This window comes from Neltuma alba, unplaced genomic scaffold, assembly GCF_004799145.2.
Source record: "Neltuma alba isolate B1F8T4 unplaced genomic scaffold, ASM479914v2 tig00011417_pilon, whole genome shotgun sequence".
NCBI lineage: Eukaryota > Viridiplantae > Streptophyta > Magnoliopsida > Fabales > Fabaceae > Neltuma > Neltuma alba.
This window is the reverse complement of record NW_021636101.1, coordinates 69,774-90,087: the sequence shown is the minus strand read 5'-3', so window position 1 is coordinate 90,087 and position 20,314 is coordinate 69,774. Positions and strand designations below refer to the sequence as shown.

The 20,314-nt window shown below is 37.1% G+C and overlaps 1 protein-coding gene across 1 annotated transcript; it reads right to left on the bottom strand.

Moving 5' to 3' along the window:
* Nucleotides 1-3,456: 3,456 nt before the first annotated feature.
* LOC114713099 (uncharacterized) lies at nt 3,457-19,736 on the bottom strand. The gene is made up of 11 exons (XM_028897684.1): nt 19,508-19,736; nt 18,315-18,407; nt 17,417-17,566; nt 17,167-17,236; nt 16,951-17,041; nt 16,303-16,372; nt 16,124-16,234; nt 15,930-16,019; nt 9,674-9,773; nt 9,495-9,586; nt 3,457-3,967 (listed from the first exon to the last, which is right to left on the bottom strand). Exons 2-11 carry the CDS (start codon nt 18,336-18,338, stop codon nt 3,836-3,838), a joined length of 930 nt encoding a protein of 309 aa, XP_028753517.1. The 5' UTR covers nt 18,339-18,407; nt 19,508-19,736; the 3' UTR covers nt 3,457-3,835.
* Between the last annotated feature and the right edge of the window lie 578 nt (nt 19,737-20,314).

The following is a 20,314-nucleotide window of genomic DNA, read 5'->3' as shown; positions in this document are numbered from 1 at the left end:
TACGGCTATTCAACTGAATTCATTGCCCGTAGAGAAAGTTCATCGATCCAGATTACTTACAAAACAGCATCATCCATGCTTCAACTTTTTCCTAGTTTTAGGTTTTGTGTCTCTAATAATGATATTATAAGCATAGATTGTCTCCTTGGATTGCTAATTTAAATGTTGTATTTTAATAATTTTATCGTTAGTATAATCTTTGTGCCCTTAAAGCATGACTAAATGGGCAACAAATAAAAGAATGCAAAATCTTATGCTGATATTTAATCAATTTCATTGTTGGCAAAGCATATAACATAAAATTTTACAAAAAAAAGAAAAGAAAAGAAATTACTCTTCCGGTTCTTAATATAGGACACAATTGTTAAGTTGGTTCTAATCTTAAATATAAGACCCATTTCTCATATTATCAATTTTCTCTAAATTATCTTTATAAATACTTCCTTAACCATAATCAAGTAAGGGTGTGTTTGGTTGGAGGGGAGGGGAAGGGAGGGAAAATGAGCCCCTCCCCTCATTTGGTTAAAAATTTTGGAGGGGAGGGGAGCTAAAATGTCCCTCCCTCCCCCCATTTTGGCTCCCCTCCAAATTGGGGGTTTTTGGAGGGGAGCCAAAATTTTGGACCATTATGCCCTTATGGCTTTTTTAATATTCCACTTCTACCCATAAAATATATTATTATAATATTTATTTCAAATAAAAAATATATTATCCTAAGTAAAAAAAAAAAAATATATACATTATTATAATTAAAAATATATTATAAAAATTATTTAAAAATAAAAAATATTTAATAAAAAATTATAATATTATAAAATTAATTGTTTTTTATAAATATATTATTTATTAAATATATTTTAAAGCTGGAAAAAAAAGATAGCCTAAAGAAAATAAAATTTCATTTTTCTTATAGCATATAAAATTTGTTAATTTGATTATTTTAAATATATTATTATATAATTAGAATAAAAATTACTATACCAATTTTTTAATACACATATTAACATGATAAGACTGAATTTTTATTAAATTATATAATTTAAATTAAGATGTAAATTAATTTATATAATATATCAATAAAAAACATAAACTAATATGTAAGGGTAAAATGGTAAATTGATTATTACTATCCCTCCCTCCCCTCCTTGAACCAAACAAGGGATCATTAAATGCCCTCCCCTTTAATCAAACCAAACAAGGGGAGGATGAAACCTCCCTCCCCCCCTACCCCTCCCTCCCCTCCCCTCAAACCAAACAGGCCCTAAAAGAAGGAGAAGAGGTATTAAGAAAGATAATTATGGTGTTTTGGGAAAAATGTGTCACATTTCTTATAATTAACTAACTTACCTAGCTTCCTTAATCTAATCATATTAGTTAAATGGATCTTATATTAAGAATCGGAGGAGTATTGTTTATTAGTCATGGATCGGAAAGTGTAGTTTGTCCCAATCTCTGTATCAAGTATTTTTATAATTTTAATTGAGGGGTTTTTGACCCTTCACATTTAAAGTAATAAAATCAAGTCTTTATCTTCCAATTTCTTCTCCTTTAATAATGAAATGGAATATTCATTAAAAAAATAATGAAATAGAATGAGTTATGTGCCCTTAAGGAGTGACTAAATAAGCAAGAAATGAGCCATTTTTGTGTGAATAAGATTTTTTAAAAAAATCTGCATGTACTGTTGGCAAAATATATTATGATATTTTTAATTAATGTACAATTAATATGTGAAGGAGTGTGTGTGTGTGTGTTTTTTTTTTTTTCTTTTCTTTTGCAATGAAGTGAATCATTTTTAATGAAATTGTAGACTTATTATATTTTAGTTAGACCGCTTGATTAAAAAAAAAAAATCATCCAAGTCTAATCCTAACATAAGTTAATACGGAAAGAAAATAAGTTACTGACTTGAGCCCTTAAAGCATCAGTATTTGAGCAATAAATAAGCCATATTTTAATGAAAAAATCATAAAAAAAGACCTTAAAATAGAAAAATTACAAATAAGAGCCAATCACAATATTGATATAGGTTTTGACAATAATTAATAAGCAAATGATAATAATTTTTGTGAACCAATCCCTGTATGCAATTTTTCAATTTTCAAGACCTTTTTTTATGATATTTCCTATTTCAATACTTGTTTTTTATAATTACAATTTGTTTTAGGAGAATCGTTTCACAGTAAATTTGTATGAAACAAAATCTAATTTTCACAAAATTATTGACATTAAACATAACAGAAGTTACGTTATTAAAATGTTCATTTGCATTTATTATTGTTTCAACTCCCGGCAATAACAGCTTCAGTTTTTTGACTGAAATGAAAATTCAGTTTTAAGCATGAATATTTCGATATCAACTCCTTTTTTCCAAAAAAGAAAAAAAAAAACCACTTATAGCAGTATAACACTTTGGCATTAAGTTTTATAAAAGCTGCTCAATCCATTGAAAAGAAAAGCAAAGAACAAAAAACCGGACATTGAATTGACAAAGGTAGTGGTGTAAAGAATAATTGGTCGGATCAAGATCAATTCGGAATCAAACAGATCATATTAAAATAATATAATTTATTTAAAAATAACAAGATACAACAACATTAATAATCATTAATAACAAAATACAAGAAAATATAATAATAGTTTAATTGTAACAATAACAAAATACAATAATATTGTGAATTTTACTTTTTTTTCTTTACAATTTATCAATAACTAAAATTAATAATCATTGATACAAAACCCACCATTAAAATTCATTCATGTCTATTGACTATTAGGAGCTCAATGAAAGAAGGGGGAAAAAAAAACAAATAGCAATATAATCATTCAAAACGATTCATCATCTATTCACACCGGTTTTCACCTATTCACACTAGTTTGACTAGTTCAACTCTTGATCAATTCAATGCACAAACCAAATTAGACCACTGACCAGTTTACCGGTTTTTGGTTGAACCAGCTAGTTTGATCTGGATTTTTTTTTTTTTTGCCTTGAAGAAAAGTTATCTCCATTTGAATTAGCTTAAAAAACACTTTTGTATTATATGAGATGAATATGTAAGATGAGTTTTATCTTGTAAAACAAAAAAACATTATTTTAAGAGGTTCTAAAAACCGCGTTAAGTGAAGTCAAAACCATGTTTTGACAAAATTAACCCAAAATTGCTCCTATCTAAACCACATTTTGATAGTTATGCTAGCATGATTCCAAATTAAACATGCACTTGAATTACGTGATATGCACCTTTTATGTGTATTTATATAGGTTAGAACAAAAAACCCTGAAGAAATTTGAGATTATATGTAAAGTGTTGAGAGACCTACTTATAAGCAGGTCCTCATTCTTTCTATCTCTTTCTTCAATAAAACCATTTCAGTTGTTGTCAAGGATTGGGACTTTATTTTTGAGATAGTTCTGAAAGAGAATTGGAAAGAAATGAAAACACAACATCTCAATTAGTTAAAGATCTAATTGCTTCATTTTGTATAAGCATCATCGCCAATGCGTTTGAGCTAACTTCTCACAGAAATCATTATTTAAGAGTTGATCGCCACTTAAATAACATATGAAATTCCTATTTCTATCCTTCAATATCTAATCAACTGTTGCCTGCAACTACAATTTCCAACTGCATATTTGACACTTGGATGTTCCCTTTTATGAATTGTACTAACGAGATACAACATAACAAATTCTGGGCCAGGTTTTGGGCCATATTTTCAATCCTATCATAAATATACGTAGTAGCCCCATGAAACGACCTGTAGCCAACTGTATGCAGAACACAGAATTTGGGTGCGAGTGCTCTTTGTATTTTTGTGATATGCTCATTGATTATTGACATTTAAAAGGTCCAACCAAAGCAAGGGTTTCCTTAAGAGCCAGCAAGAGATGGTGTGGATGATCCTCAATACGAGCAACTACACCATGTTGGGATTGCATGGCTCTCATTGCTCTTCCTACGATCTGAGCAAAGTTTTTTGCACAATCAGTAGCTATATTTTATGTCAGCTGAACAGGGTTGATGAGAAACATAGTAGTATTGGGCCCATGTGACCGGAGGCCCATTTAGGATATGTAGTCCTCTGCTTAATGTTTTTCGGTCTATAAGTATCTGGGCCTCATGTGGATGTATAGCTTGCTTGTACATTTCAGATATTGATTGTGAATAGAATTATTATTTTTCCAGGCATTCTGGGCCTGTTCTGCGTGTCATCATGGTATCAGGAGCCAGCACCTGAAAGTTCAAGAATCTCAAAGAAGAAAGAACGACGTCGTTCTTGTCCTCTCCCACTTTCGGAAAGAAACCGTAGGGAGACATAGTCATGAATCGAGAGACCTAGACGCAGGCAGAAGATTCAGGGGGGCGGATCTTGAGAAAAGAGAGTCATTGACCCTCATCGGCAACGAACACCGAAAAGATTGGGTCGCCGGTGATGGGGGAATCAAAGGAGATCAGTGACTCGGCTGCCGCGGCTCTCAGTTTCAGCCATCCCCTGTATTTGCATCCCTCCGATACACAGGGAGCAACAATCGTGTCGCAGGTCCTCACTGGTGCTGAGAACTACAATATGTGGAGCCGAGCAATGCGTATTGCTCTCCTTGGAAAACACAAGCTGGGGTTTGTAGATGGTTCATGTCTGAAAGAGAATCAGATCGACGGCATGAAAGACCAATGGGAACGTTGTAATGCCGTGGTACTCACGTGGATCCTCAATTCAATTTCGAAGGAGCTGGCGAGTGGAGCTGTGTTCTTTCAAGAGGCACGATTGGTTTGGCTCGACCTGAAAGAACGGTTCGATAAAGCCTCTGGATCTCGTATCTTTGCAATCCATCGAGAAATTTCTTCGCTTAGGCAAGCCACGCTCTCGGTCTCCAGCTATTATACAAGACTGAAAGAGCTGTGGGAAGAACAATCCTCCCTGGTACCGATTCCTTCATGTAAGTGTGATACTTCGAAGGTTTATGCGGAGGTAATGCAACAACAGAAATTGTTGCAATTCCTGATGGGGCTCAACGACACCTACAACCAAGGACGGAGCCAGATTCTTATGATGAGTCCTCTGCCCACCGTGAACCAGGCTTATGCTATGATCTCGGAAGACGAAGCTCAAAAGTTGATAACCGGTTCAACCATGAGTGCTCCGACTGAAGGAATTGCAATGGCTGCACAAGGTAGAGGACGTGGCAGAGGCAGGGGAAGGGGAGGACCGATACCGGAATGTTCACATTGCCATAAGAAGGGGCATGTGAAGGAAAATTGTTTCCAGATAATTGGCTATCCACCAGATTTCAGAGGAAGCAAGTCGAAACCAAACAAGGCAGAAATGGCAAATCAGATTGGGGTGAACACTGGAGGCAACGGTGACCCAACTGCACAATCTGCTAACTCAGTCACCACTTCCCTGACTCCAGAGCAATATGAGCGCCTACTGGAACTCCTAAAGAAGGATTCTGAAACAACGGTTCATGCGCTTACTGGTACAGGTCTGGCTGAATCTTCCTTTTTTTATCATCTGCCTGTTAGATGGGTAATTGACTCAGGTGCTACGACTCACCTAGTAAGTGACTTAAGATTGTTAGATAGTTTCACTGAATACAAAGGACCACCTAAAACGATTAAGATCCCAAATGGAGATAGAGTTGTAGCAACACATATAGGGAATGTTAAATTTTCAGATACTTTCTACCTAGAGGATATATTATATGCTCCCCAGTTACAATTCAATTTAATTTCAGTCCCTAGAATTACCAGGGAACTAAATTGTATGGTCTGTTTTCTTCCTAACCATTGTTTTATGCAGGACCTTCAGGATGGGAGGAAGAAGGGGACTGGTAGATTGATAAATGGGTTATACATGTTGAATTGTAATGCAAAATATGATGTTGTGAATGCTGTTTGTAAAGGAAACAAATCCTGTAATGAACTTGATGTTTGGTTGCTTCATAGGAGACTAGGACATGCACCTTTATCAGTACTGAAACATTTGCATTTTGTACAAGGCAGAATTATCTCTATGAATAAAGATTGTGAAGTTTGTGCTCAGTCCAAACAAACTAGATTGCCCTTTTCTCCCAGTTGTATTAAATCGAAATTCTGTTTTGAATTACTACATATGGATGTGTGGGGACCATATAGGACACCCACACATCAAGGTCATTGTTATTTTCTTACCATTGTTGATGATCTTTCAAGAGCTACTTGGATTTTTCTTATGAAACACAAAAATGAAACAGTAGTTCACATCAAAAACTTTCTGGCTTATGTGTTTAATCAATTTGGTGTCAATGTTAAGAAAATAAGGAGTGATAATGGAACAGAGTTCACAAATCTAGAACTAAAGAATTATTTTGGGGAAAAGGGGATAATACATGAAACTAGTTGTGCTTACACTCCAGAACAAAATGGAATTGTAGAGAGAAAGCATAGGACCTTAATGCAGATTTCAAGAGGTCTAATGATCCAGTCGAATATTCCTGTAAAATTTTGGGGAGAATGTGTTAAGATGGCTACTTATTTGGTTAATAGGATACCATCCAGAGTTTTGGGATACAAGACACCCTATGAAATAATACATGGAAGGGCAGCCGACTATACCAATTTGAAAATATTTGGTTCATTAGCCTTTGCTTCAGATCTGACTATTAAGGATAAACTAAAACCTAGGTCTATTCCCTGCGTTTTTCTCGGATACCCTCATAATCAAAAGGGATACTTGCTATATGACATAGAAAGAAAAAGACTCTTCACATCTAGACATGTAACCTTCATGGAACACAAGTTTCCCTACAGAGATAGCATGAATACCGATCAAGGGGGGGTGAATCACAAACCAAAGGATATTTTCTATTTTGATGACTCACCTTTTCTTGACTCTGTTGAAAGCACAGATATGCAGGATTTAACTTACAAAGAGGGTGCTGTTTCTGTTGGGGATAGTAGTCGCACAGATGTGCAGCAAGAACTCAGATCCGATGAGGGACACACGGACAGACCTGCACGACAAAGAAGAGCACCAGTTTGGACAAAGGACTATGTATGTAACCTAGTGGCAAAGGATATGAATGATACAGATACCAGGAAGTTGAAATGCAAGTACCCTATCGAAAATTACATCAGTTATGGTAATATCTCCCCTAACTATATGTGTTATCTTTGCACTATTGATTATGTTTCAGAGCCTTATTCTTATAATGAAGCTATTAGAAATCCCAATTGGGTAAAAGCTATGAAGTGTGAGATAGAGGCTCTTGAGAATAATAAAACTTGGGATATTGTTCAGTTGCCTAAAGGAAAGAAAGCAATTGGATGTAAATGGGTATTCAAAATAAAATACAAACCAGATGGGAACATAGAAAAATACAAAGCTAGGTTAGTAGCTAAAGGATATACCCAAAGGGAAGGCATAGACTATCATGAGACTTTTTCCCCTGTAGTTAAAATGGTGACTGTGAGACTTGTTTTCAAAATTGCTGCTGTAAAGAATTGGAATATATATCATATGGATGTCAATAATGCTTTCTTGCAAGGAGATTTAAATGAGGAAGTTTATATGTCCTTGCCTCAAGGGTTTGATAGCAAGGGGGAGAACATTGTATGCAAGTTGAGAAAATCATTGTATGGTTTAAAACAAGCGTCTAGACAATGGAATAGCAAATTAACATCTGCTTTGGTTGCTGCTGGTTATGTTCAAAGTAGACATGATTACTCTATGTTTACTAAGAAATTTGTTGATGGTCTTGTATTGATATTGGTGTATGTTGATGACTTGTTAATCACTGGTAATTCCGAACAGGGAATAAAGGATTTGAAAGATCATTTGCACAGTAATTTTAGGATTAAAGATTTAGGGGTCATGAAGTACTTCTTAGGATTAGAGATTGCTAGGTCCAAGAAAGGAATAGTCTTATCTCAAAGGAAGTATTTGTTAGATCTACTTGTTGATGCAGGATTGAGTGGATGTAAGCCACTCACCATTCCAATGGCTCAAAGTTTGAGGTTACGAGCATATGAGGAAGGGAAGGATAGCAGAAATGATTTACTCCAGGATCCAGGACGTTACAGGCGGTTGGTAGGTCGGTTGATATATTTGACCACTACAAGACCTGATATTTCTTTTTGTGTGCAGGCCTTAAGCCAGTATATGCATCTTCCAACGAAGTCACACATGGCTGCAGCACTTGGAGTAATTAGATATTTGAAAGGTACTCCTGGCCGTGGGATACTCCTAAGTGCTGAAGGGAATTTCAGACTCCAATGCTTCTGTGATGCGGATTGGGGAGCTTGTCCTACAGCAAGAAGATCAGTTACAGGTTATCTCTTGAAGTTGGGAGGATCTCTAATCATGTGGAAGACTAAGAAACAAGCTACAGTTTCTAGGTCCTCTGCAGAAGCAGAATACAGAGCGTTAGGGTCTGCTGTTTCAGAGATTGTGTGGATGGTTGGCCTACTCAGTGATGTGGAGATCAATCAAATAGAACCAGTTGATGTCCACTGTGATAGTAGAGCAGCAATGCACATTGCAGCCAATCCGGTGTTTCATGAGCGCACGAAACACATAGAGATTGACTGCCATTTCGTAAGGGAAAAGCTACATCAAGGGTTGATCCAATTGCATCATGTTCGCTCTGCTGAACAAGAAGCTGACCTTCTCACTAAGTCTGTGAATGCTGAAACATTAAACAAAGTGTTGACCAAGTTGGGTGCTGTGGATATCTTCCGCCCTCCAACTTGAGGGGGAGTGATGAGAAACATAGTAGTATTGGGCCCATGTGACCGGAGGCCCATTTAGGATATGTAGTCCTCTGCTTAATGTTTTTCGGTCTATAAGTATCTGGGCCTCATGTGGATGTATAGCTTGCTTGTACATTTCAGATATTGATTGTGAATAGAATTATTATTTTTCCAGGCATTCTGGGCCTGTTCTGCGTGTCATCAAGGGTGAACATTGGTTTGGCCACAAAGAGAGTTTGAATTTTATAATTACAGTCTATAGGTCAGACTTGAACAAACGTTTGTATCAAACACCAATCTCAGGCATATGTCTCACCAACCAAGTTGGCTTGATTCAATTTCCCCACTCTAATGCTGAAGAAGGGTTTGAAGATGAGTAAATGAACTGTTCTGGTCCTTGAATTGTCATAATATCAATATCAACTTAATATAAAATACTAGTGTAATGAGCAGCATTGTTCATAAGTCATAATGTGGAAAAATCTGGGATTTAGTCTGGTTAAAACATGGAACATCAATGGATGTGCGAGTAAGTCCTCGAGAACAACAGTCTCATCATTTTAGTCAATTTTACACTCTCGATCACTTGGTAAAATAATTACTGTTTAACGAGTTTGTTATTTTTAAAAATTAGCTTGTGCACTTACCACTTTCAAAGACAAAAGCCAAATGGACCCAGAAAGTGAACAAATTGTAAGTCTAACCAATTGAAAATATAAAATGGATGATAAAGTATTAGGTACACTGCAAATGACAAACCTTACGTGCATAGCCCCCATGAGCTACACCACCGATTAAAGCATGGGATGAATCAGCTGACCCTGCTCTTGAGGTTGCATAATCTGAATTCTCTACGAAAAATTTATGAGGGAAAAGGAATTGTTATGCGATGGTCAAAAAGAAGCAGCAGAAAATGTGAGGCCGCATATGTGACTTACTGGTAACAATGGTTGTTTGGAAAAGGCCTTCTTTCTTCAACCCATCTACCGTGTGAGCATTAGTTCCACCAGCCAGTTGAAGGAAGCCTGGCATTGAGTCCTCTATCATGACATGGGGAATAAAACTTTTGAAAGACTACTCATGTCGTGCAGAGTTATAAAAATATCCATTTGCCATGTTTTATTGGTGATCACCAAAGAAAATATAAAACTATCGCCATGTTTTGTGCATAAAGAAGCTCAGCATGCTCTCCTGGACCAAATCGAATTTTCATACAAACCAGTAGGTCTGTCTCTTGTTGTGAAATAATGCAATATGTGTGTCAAATAAAGTCCCACATGGGAAAGATGAGAAGAAGTCTAAGTGTATAAATGAGATCAAGCATCCTTGGGGGGGTAAATGGGCCAAGAGGGAAGTGGGCCTCGCGCACACAACAACAGGCCACCAGGAGGGAAACGCAGTTGTAAACCGGCGATTTCCCCCCCTGCGCGTGAATTAAACGCGGTAAAGCCTCATTTTACGAAAATTATTTTAAACTTTGTTGAATATTTTTAATAAAATTATGCTTACCAGAAAAGCCTTATTTTGGACCTGTTAAAAGTCAAGAGGCTTACTGTTTCGTTTTGTGGCCGACCGGACGCGTCTCGCGGGGTGTAGGCGACCGTTGTGTGCACCAACGTTCGCGCTGTTCCGTCTCCAACGGAACCTTACGTTGCTTCGGTCGTACCCGCTCGGCGAAACAGAGGGATGCGTCCTCCGGTGATGTGGCCATTCGCGCCTATATAAGGGACTGTCCAGGCAGCGTGATGGTACACTGTTCCATCCTCTTCCTCTTCTCTCCCGCTGTGTTTCCTGTTACAATCGCTTTCGCTGTTCTGCTACCTTGCTTCGCAGGAAGGGTTCGTTTGATCCTGGGGAGTGCCGCTGCCTGTTACACCGAGGGGCTGCGGAATATCTCTCAAGGACAGTGTCCTTGTGACGCGACTCGAACCGGATTTGCTGTTCCTCATTTGCTGCCGCCAACAATCTTGAGAGATATCCTGAACAATGGCTGCAAACAACGACGCTGCTGGCTCCAGTGCTGTTCCTGTCAGCGTTCCCCTGAACGTCCCGGCAGCCATACCGCTTCCTAGGCCATTCCCTGACACATCCAAGATAGAAATGTTCGATGGAAGCAACTTTAGGCGGTGGCAAGAACGTGTCTACACAATTCTGGACATGCATGGAGTCGTCAATGCGCTAACTCAATCAGAACCTGCTGCAGATGCTGATCAAGGACAGAAGGATATGTGGCACCAGGCCAACAAAGTATGCAGGCACACTTTGATCAGTACACTATCTAATGATTTGTTTGACATCTACAGCGTCTACAAAGAGGCCAAGCAAATATGGGAATCATTGGTTCTCAAATATACTGCTGAGGACGCTGGGAAGCAGAAATTTGTGGTCGGAAACTTCTATAGGTGGGAGATGACCGATGACAAAGACATCAAGCTTCAGATCAATGAATATCACAAATTACTGGAGGAACTTCGGGCTGAAAAGATCAATCTTCCTGACGAGTTCATCGCTGGGGTCCTGATTGAAAAGCTACCAACCTCATGGAACAACTACAAACAACAACTCAAGCATAAACAGAAACAATTGTCGCTTACCGGCTTGATCACTCACATCATCATTGAAGATACCAACAGAAGGACAATACAAGCAGCGAAAGAGAAAGAGACGGCTGCCAAAGCAAATCTAGTGGAAACAAAACCACGCAACAAGAGGTACGACCCTAACTCAAAGAAACAGAAAAATAAGAAACCTGATTACAAACCCAAAGGCACTAACTCCAAATTCAAGAAGAAGGGCAATTGTTTTGTTTGTGGCAAACCTGGACATTATGCAGCACAGTGCAGGAAGAGGGCTAAGGGAAGTTTTCAAAAGGATGAAAATCCTCCCAAGCCAAATGTGAATTTGGTTGAAGGAGATGACAGCGACAATGACGAAGTAATTGCTGCAATGCTTTCTCAGGCCCTCCTCATCTCTGATGTGAGAAAATGGGTGGTAGACTCTGGGGCTACCAAGCACATATGTGCAAACAGGGAAATGTATACCTCCTTCGAAGAAGGGGAAGATCACATTTATCTCGCTGACTCCCGAACTGCAAAGGTTCAGGGAAAGGGAAAAGTGGTGCTGAAACTCACATCTGGGAAGTCTCTAGTGCTAAATGATGTTCTGTATGTGCCCGATATGAGAGCAAATTTAATTTCTGTGGCTCTCTTGGGAAAGGCTGGGGTGAAAGTGTCATTTGAGTCTGACAAAATTGTGATGACAAAGAACAATGTTCTTGTGGGGAAGGGTTACTGTAATCAAGGTCTCTTTGTACTGAGTGTCGATATGAATGATAATGCATCTTCTTCTGTTTACTTGGTTGATTCTTATGATCTATGGCATGCTAGATTAGGGCATATTAATAGGAAATATATCAAAAGGTTGCAACACCTTAAATTAATTTCTGAAACTAAAAGTAATAATATTGGTAAATGCGAGATTTGTGCAGAAACCAAAATGACTAAAAAATCACATTTTCCTACACAAAGAGAGACTGAGTTATTGTCATTAATACATACTGATTTAGGTGATTTGAAACAAACAGAGACTAGAGGTGGTAAAAGATACTATATTACCTTCATTGATGATTTTTCTAGATACACTAAGGTGTACCTGTTAAGAAATAAAGATGAAGCTTTTGAAAAATTTATCTTATATAAGGCAGAGGTAGAAAATCAACTAAGTAGGAAAATTAAAAGAGTTAGATCTGATAGAGGAGGAGAATATTTATTACTAAATGACTTTTGTGAAAAAGAGGGAATAATACATGAAGTAACACCTCCTTACTCACCTGAATCTAATGGAGTTGCAGAACGGAAAAATAGAACTTTAAAAGAAATGATGAATGCTTTGCTTGTTAGTTCTGGTGCACCTGATAACTTATGGGGTGAAGCTCTGTTATCTGCTTGCTTTTTACAAAATAGAATACCTCATAGGAAAACTAACAAAACACCTTATGAGTTGTGGAAAGGTTTTGTACCTAATCTTAAATATCTGAAAGTGTGGGGGTGCCTTGCAAAAGTTTTATTGCCTGATTTTAAGAAAAGGAAAATTGGTTCTAAAACTCTTGACTGTATGTTCATTGGTTATGCTCAACAAAGTGCTGCTTATCGTTTTTTAGTTTTGAATCAAAACACAATTACTGAAACAAAAGATGCTGAATTTTTCGAAAACATTTTTCCATTAAAAGTTGAGCATATTCCCAAAGGTGTTGAAAATCCTTCTGCCTCTTTCCAAGAAAAAACAAATCAAGTTTTGACTGAAGAATTACGGAGAAGTAAGAGACAGAGAAAGGAAACATCCTTTGGAGATGATTTTTACACATTTTTAGTACAAAATGAACCTAGAAACTTTTATGAAGCAATCTCTTCTCCGGATGCAGAGCTTTGGAAAGAAGCAATTAAAGATGAAATAGACTCCTTAAATAAAAATAAAACTTGGGTTTTGGTAGACTTGCCTTCAGGAGCAAAACCTATAGGTTGCAAATGGGTCTTTAGGAAAAAATATTTTCCTGATGGAACCATAGATAAATACAAAGCACGGCTTGTAGCTAAGGGTTTTACCCAAAAGGAAAATATTGATTATTTTGATACATTCTCTCCTGTTACAAGGATATCATCTGTTAGAATCCTTATTGCTTAGCATCAATTCATAAGCTATTTATACATCAAATGGATGTCAAAACAGCATTTCTAAATGGTGATTTAGAAGAGGAAATTTATATGGTACAACCTGAAGGGTGTGCTGTTCCTGGGCAAGAAAACAAAGTATGTAAGTTAGTAAAATCTCTATATGGCTTAAAACAAGCACCCAAACAATGGCATGAGAAGTTAGATCAAGTTTTAATGAGTGGTGGTTTCTCTACTGTCGAAGTAGAAAGATGTGTTTATACCAAAGTTATGAATAATGATTGTGTGATTATTTGTTTATATGTGGATGATATGCTTATTTTTGGAACCAGTATGAATGTGGTGCTTGAAACAAAAATGTTTCTTAATTCAAATTTTGATATGAAAGATCTGGGTGAAGCAAAAATAATCCTAGGTGTTAAAATCACAAGAAATGAAAATGGCATCTTACTTTCTCAGGAACATTATGTTGAGAAAATACTGAGAAAGTTTGAACATTATGATGAAACTCCTTTGAGTACCCCTTATGATGCTAGTGTGCATCTAAAGAAGCATAAAGGAGATCCGATTGCTCAATCTATGTATGCACAGATTATTGGGAGTCTGTTGCACTTGATGAATTATACCAGGCCAGACATAGCATATGCTGTGTGCAGATTGAGCAGATATACTCACTGTCCAGGCAGTGAACATTGGGAAGCTCTGAAGAGATTATTACGATATCTGAAGGGTACCATGAATTATGGTATACTATATAGTGGATTTCCCGCTGTATTAGAAGGATACAGTGATGCTAATTGGATCTCAGATTCAGACGAGACAAAGTCCACTAGCGGTTATGTTTTTACATTTGGTGGTGGAGCTGTCACTTGGAAGTCAGCCAAACAAAGCATCATAACTCGATCCTCAAGGGATTCTGAGTTAGTTGCTATGGAATTGGCTGGTACAGAGGCTGAGTGGTTGAAAAACTTCTTAGCAAATATCCCATTGGGAGACAAGCCAACGCCATCAATATCATTACACTGTGATAACCAGGCATCAATAGCCACGGCCAAAAATAAAACATTTAATGGCAAAAAGCAGACACATTCGATTGAGACACAATATTTTAAGGCAGCTGCTAAAGGACGAGGTGATCTCAATCGATTTTGTGAGGTCAGAAATGAACCTAGCAGATCCATTAACAAAACCCCTAGGGAGGAAACAAATTATCGAAACATCGAGGGGAATGGGACTAAAGCCAGTATGATTACGACAGCGATGGCAACCCAACCTTTGTGATTGGTGATCCCATGAAGAAGGTTCAATGGGTAAGAACAAGTCGCTCGTTAGTACTGCTAGCACTAAACCAAAATTACTAGTCCCTTCCTATGATGTGTGAGAAAGTGCTAGATTGCATATTGGAGGGTTGAGCAAAGCTCTTAATGATTTCAAATCCTACGGGATGGTGTATTCAGTGCAGGTACACTTAAATGAAATCACCTCTACGAATGTGGAGTGGGGCCGCTCCTATGAGATCATGGCAAAATCTCTAGAGCATTCGTTATGCGCCAGGCACGCGCACGGCCGTTATAACGCGCAAAACCGTCGTTAACAGCGGAAATGTGGGGGTATAATCTGACCTTTAATGCCTCTAGTACACGCCGAAGAGATGACAGTTCATAGAAGCAGGCTTCACTGGCATCTCTGTGTACTAAGTGTTATCAGTCTAGGTCTAGTTCATAGTCGCAAGAACCACTAGATACAATGATTATACCCATGTGTGTAACTCTGGCTCTTTATTTGACACATGTGGGGGATTGTTGTGAAATAATGCAATATGTGTGTCAAATAAAGTCCCACATGGGAAAGATGAGAAGAAGTCTAAGTGTATAAATGAGATCAAGCATCCTTGGGGGGGTAAATGGGCCAAGAGGGAAGTGGGCCTCACGCACACAACAACAGGCCACCAGGAGGGAAACGCAGTTGTAAACCGGCGATTTCCCCCCTGCGCGTGAATTAAACGCGGTAAAGCCTCATTTTACGAAAATTATTTTAAACTTTGTTGAATATTTTTAATAAAATTATGCTTACCAGAAAAGCCTTATTTTGGACCTGTTAAAAGTCAAGAGGCTTACTGTTTCGTTTTGTGGCCGACCGGACGCGTCTCGCGGGGTGTAGGCGAACGTTGTGTGCACCAACGTTCGCGCTGTTCCGTCTCCAACGGAACCTTACGTTGCTTCGGTCGTACCCGCTCGGCGAAACAGAGGGATGCGTCCTCCGGTGATGTGGCCATTCGCGCCTATATAAGGGACTGTCCAGGCAGCGTGATGATACACTGTTCCATCCTCTTCCTCTTCTCTCCCGCTGTGTTTCCTGTTACAATCGCTTTCGCTGTTCTGCTACCTTGCTTCGCAGGAAGGGTTCGTTTGATCCTGGGGAGTGCCGCTGCCTGTTACACCGAGGGGCTGCGGAATATCTCTCAAGGACAGTGTCCTTGTGACGCGACTCGAACCGAATTTGCTGTTCCTCATTTGCTGCCGCCAACATCTCTTGCATCAGCCATTTGAACAGCAAAGGCAACAGTCTCCTTAGTTGCTTCTCTCCCAATATCGCCACTCATGGGACGGCCATCCAACTTGGGTTTAAAAGGAAAAGAGAAATTGAAGTAAACTTTGGCTTATGACAGTTTGAAGTTGTTCATATTGTTTGTGTTTTGGCCACAATTAAGTACGGAAATACCTGACATAAGTTGAAGCATTGAAGATTAGGTTTCATGGTAGAAAACATTTCATTCATGGAGGATATTGTTGAGTTCCCCCCATTTGGTAAGCTAACCCAGAAACCCGGAGGCTAAGAGATTATAATAAAGCATTGCTTACAGCCTTTAAATAGTAGAAGAGGTTGGAGATTATACTTACTGCTATTAGTTTCATATATTTTACTGAATCTCCCAGAGCAGTCCATAGTTCCCTGAAGGGTGTAGTCTGCCTGTAGAAAGGTCATAAATTTAGCTTGCATTCTAAAACGTCATCACAATGAAATCTTGAAATTTGCAGTTTCTTCTATGGAGATATTATACTGTATTGTTCTCATGAAGAACCATTTTAACTCAAACGTTTTTGTTTTTAAGTGGAGACCTTAATGATTTGATTGTGATACCTAAGAGATTACAATAGAGCGCAGTGGACTTTTATGTTTGGATAAAGCACTGGCCTACCATTCTATCCTACCTTATGCCAAGTCTTAACATTAATCAAGGGGATGGGGCCAAAAATGACTGAACCACTATTCCAAAAACCATATCAACTCAAAAGTTTAAACTATTGAGTAAAGGCATATAATATTTTTACTATTATCTCTAACTAAGCCATCCCTCCAACTTAACAAAAATAAAGAGAGTAAGAAAGGATGGTATTAAGCAAATGATCACATTCTATGTATAAGCAAATTGAGATGGTGCTCGTATTAACGAGGAAGCAAAAGTTTCAACAAAGCCATCATGAAAAATTATTACCCTCCTCCTGATTGAAAACAGTTTCCTTAAAAGTTTAATGTTATCGACTTACCTCCCACTTGTATGTATTTCTATAGCATCCACATCATCTCTTTTCATGAGATCAGCAGTTGTAATAGCATCTCTTACATATGTTACCTCTCCTGCATCAATATGACAAATGGAAAATGAACATATGAGCAAAAATGATGGCAATTATCGGTCAACACACCAGAAATAAATAATTAATGTATGAGGTCAAAATCGTAAATTGACAGAGAAATCCCACTTATTTTATCATAGGGGCAAACTGGGAAACAGCGACCACAGCCATAGCAGCGTTCAGTTATAACTCCATCCTGCATGTTTTTTACAATAGAGCATTTTAGAACTTTTGGACCAAAAAAAAAGAACTCGTGTGATTTTTTTTTTTTGGGAAAAAAAAAAACAGATAGATATAGAAAGAGAAATGCACACTTGCCAGTAATTGAATTAAATCATGTATATTAAAAAAAAACAATAAAAAAAAGAATTCATACTCTTGGTATTTGGATTTCATAAGGACTTCCTAGTCCTGTATTCTCCTGCAATGATATTGCATTAGCAGGGCACACATTTTCACAGGGCCTTGAACAGTCTGTTGGACAGTCTTCTTGATCAAATTCTGTAGAGAAGACATTGCAGAGATCCTTTATACATTGCTAGCAAATGATACATAGCTGTGCATTAATAGTTTTACTTAAGTTTTGTGGCTCATTCTTCATTTGAGGAAATATTTTAAATATAGAGGTCATCAAAGATGATCGTGCTCTATTAAACAATTGCATAACTTGATATAATCTGTGCTGTCAGTTCTAATGTCATGGTTATGCATGGAAATGAGAAATCCGAGTTTACATTTCAGAAATCAATCTGCCAGAAGATCGATGTTGGAATGAAGAATAACCTTCCTCCTCATACTTTGCAAGTAGACAAATTCAGCTCAGGAATTTTCCAACTTTTATCACAGATCTGAAATTTGCACACTACAGATCTTATTCAAAGTTTTATTTGAATCAAATTATATTTCAAATAAAGTACAAGATTCTATTTGAGAAGTTTCACATATTTGTTGTTCAATATTTATCATCGATTTCCTGATTCAGACGCTAAATTTCATTAAATCCATAGTAATATGAGAATAGAGAAGAATGATGTGTTATGTGCATGTAGATTGTTTTTATAAGATTGAGGTTGAACTTATGACCCGGAATTAGAGGTGAAACTATAATGTAATGATCATATGGGGGATTACATGCTTCATTTAAGACATTCATTAGGACTCATCATGGAAAAAGTTGGAACATTTGAATGTCGCATTAATGTTTCAAAGATGTCTGACTTGCTCTGAAGCACTTAAATACTGTTCTTGCTAATGAATTTCCTTACCAGGCTTACGAAAGTGAAGATCTTTATCATCATTGACACTAATCATCAGCCATGGCCTTCGAAGGTTTACAATGTCTCTTGCAGTCTCAAGTCCTTCATTCACTGCATTGACCACCGTTGCATCAGCAGCACAGGGTCCGTTTGGATTAGCGATTGGAAAAGTAGCTTATTGAAAAAGTAGCTTATGGAGAAGTGAAGTTGGGTAAAAGCTAAATTGGATAAGCTGAATTGTGTTTGGATTGGAGTTCAGAAAAGCTAGTTTGCAAAAGTGAGATTAGTAAAAGATTGTTTGGATTATGGTTGAGTAAAAGTAAATTTGGTTGTAAAATGACCAAAATGGGTATGAGTTTTAATAATTAATGAAATATGATTAAAAAATAATTTCACATAATACAATAAAATTAAAATAATTTAATATGAAGAAGTTAAATTTAATGAGTGAATTAAATTTTAAAACTTTAGAGAAATTATATAAAATATTCCTCTGGTCCTAAATATAAAACTTTTTTATAGTGTAATTACACTACAAAAAAGGTCTTATATTTAAGATAGGATTTACATTATAAAAAAAGTTTTATATTTAGGATCCGAGGAGTAATCTAAATATAAAGTGAAACATTTAAAAATATAAAAGTGAAAAAAATGACGAAGGATGTGGGAGAGGTGTGAGAGTCAAATGTGAAAAAAAAAAAAACTCAGGAAATGTGTTAATATAGCTGAAGTCAGAGGGGAAAAAAGGCTTTGACACGTGCAACAGTGAAAAAGCATAATAAGCTCCAAAATAAGCTACAAAATGCAGCTTCTCCCCCAACGTTGGCTTAACAACTTAAAACATATAAGCTCCTTTTGAAGCTAAGCCCAACCAAACGGGTGACTACCTTGCAATCGGACTTGTAGCAAAAATAAGCTACTTTTCACTCCAAATAAACCCAACCAAACAGGCTCTAAAGTCAATGCAGTCAACTGCAACCATATAATTCAAACAATTTTTTTTTTTGCCACCCTCAAATAAATTAAATTAATATTACTTACCGAGGTCCACAAATGAGTAATGGTGAAAAGTAAAACATACTAGTTATTTAATAGATATACTAATACTTTTAATATTTAAAATCCTATCATAAATAACATATAGTATGAAATATGAAATTAAAAAAATCCAAAATGCCAAAATTTAGTTATGAGGGGGGCGAAAAATGTACCATATGATAGAGTACCATATGCCCTCTACATGTTTTACAAATGAAGATTAACAACTACCAGTCGCTACTTCCACAAAGAAGCGGATGAAAAATCAATATGTTCTATTTCTTCACTCAAAAGAAGCTACACATTTCTTACCTCCAGCAAGAGTGTAAACCAGGCTGAGATTCCTGATATCAACAAAATCCTGAAAGGCAAGTTAGGTTTTAACAAATAGAGACTAAAGAGTAAGAGCTTCACCCAAAGCTCGCTCCACAAATAAGCTTCACCCAGTTGCCTCTCTTGAGAGCTTCAAGCGGAGAAGATGATATAGAAGGAAGCCCAACATTTTTCACAATGCTCTGAACATTTTGAATACATTTCTTGCTTCTCAAATCCACTTTTGTTGCTATAAAATAATAAACAATGATATTAAGGAGAGAAAGAGAGTGAAAGAAGAAGGTAGACGAAGAATTACCTTGAGGCGAAGTCGAAATTTCGTATTGCAGGAGATTCTCAGAGCCATCACGGCGTCAAAGAAGCTGAAGTTGCTGGTGTCTGAAAGCTTCGCATTGAGTTAACGGATAAACAGAATTTAGCGGTTAATAAAACACCATCTTGCGAGGGGATTATTTTATTTTTTTTGAGTTGCCTAGAGAATCCCTCACCCGATAAGAGACTAATTTCTTAAACGCTGTAGCGGGAATCCTTTCTAACAGTATTTTTTATATACACATTGTCCTAAAAATCAAATCCAAGATATAATGTTTAAGAGACCCAGGTCTCTTCTATTTGGACCACCACTTGTTGGTTGCGACGCGATTGAT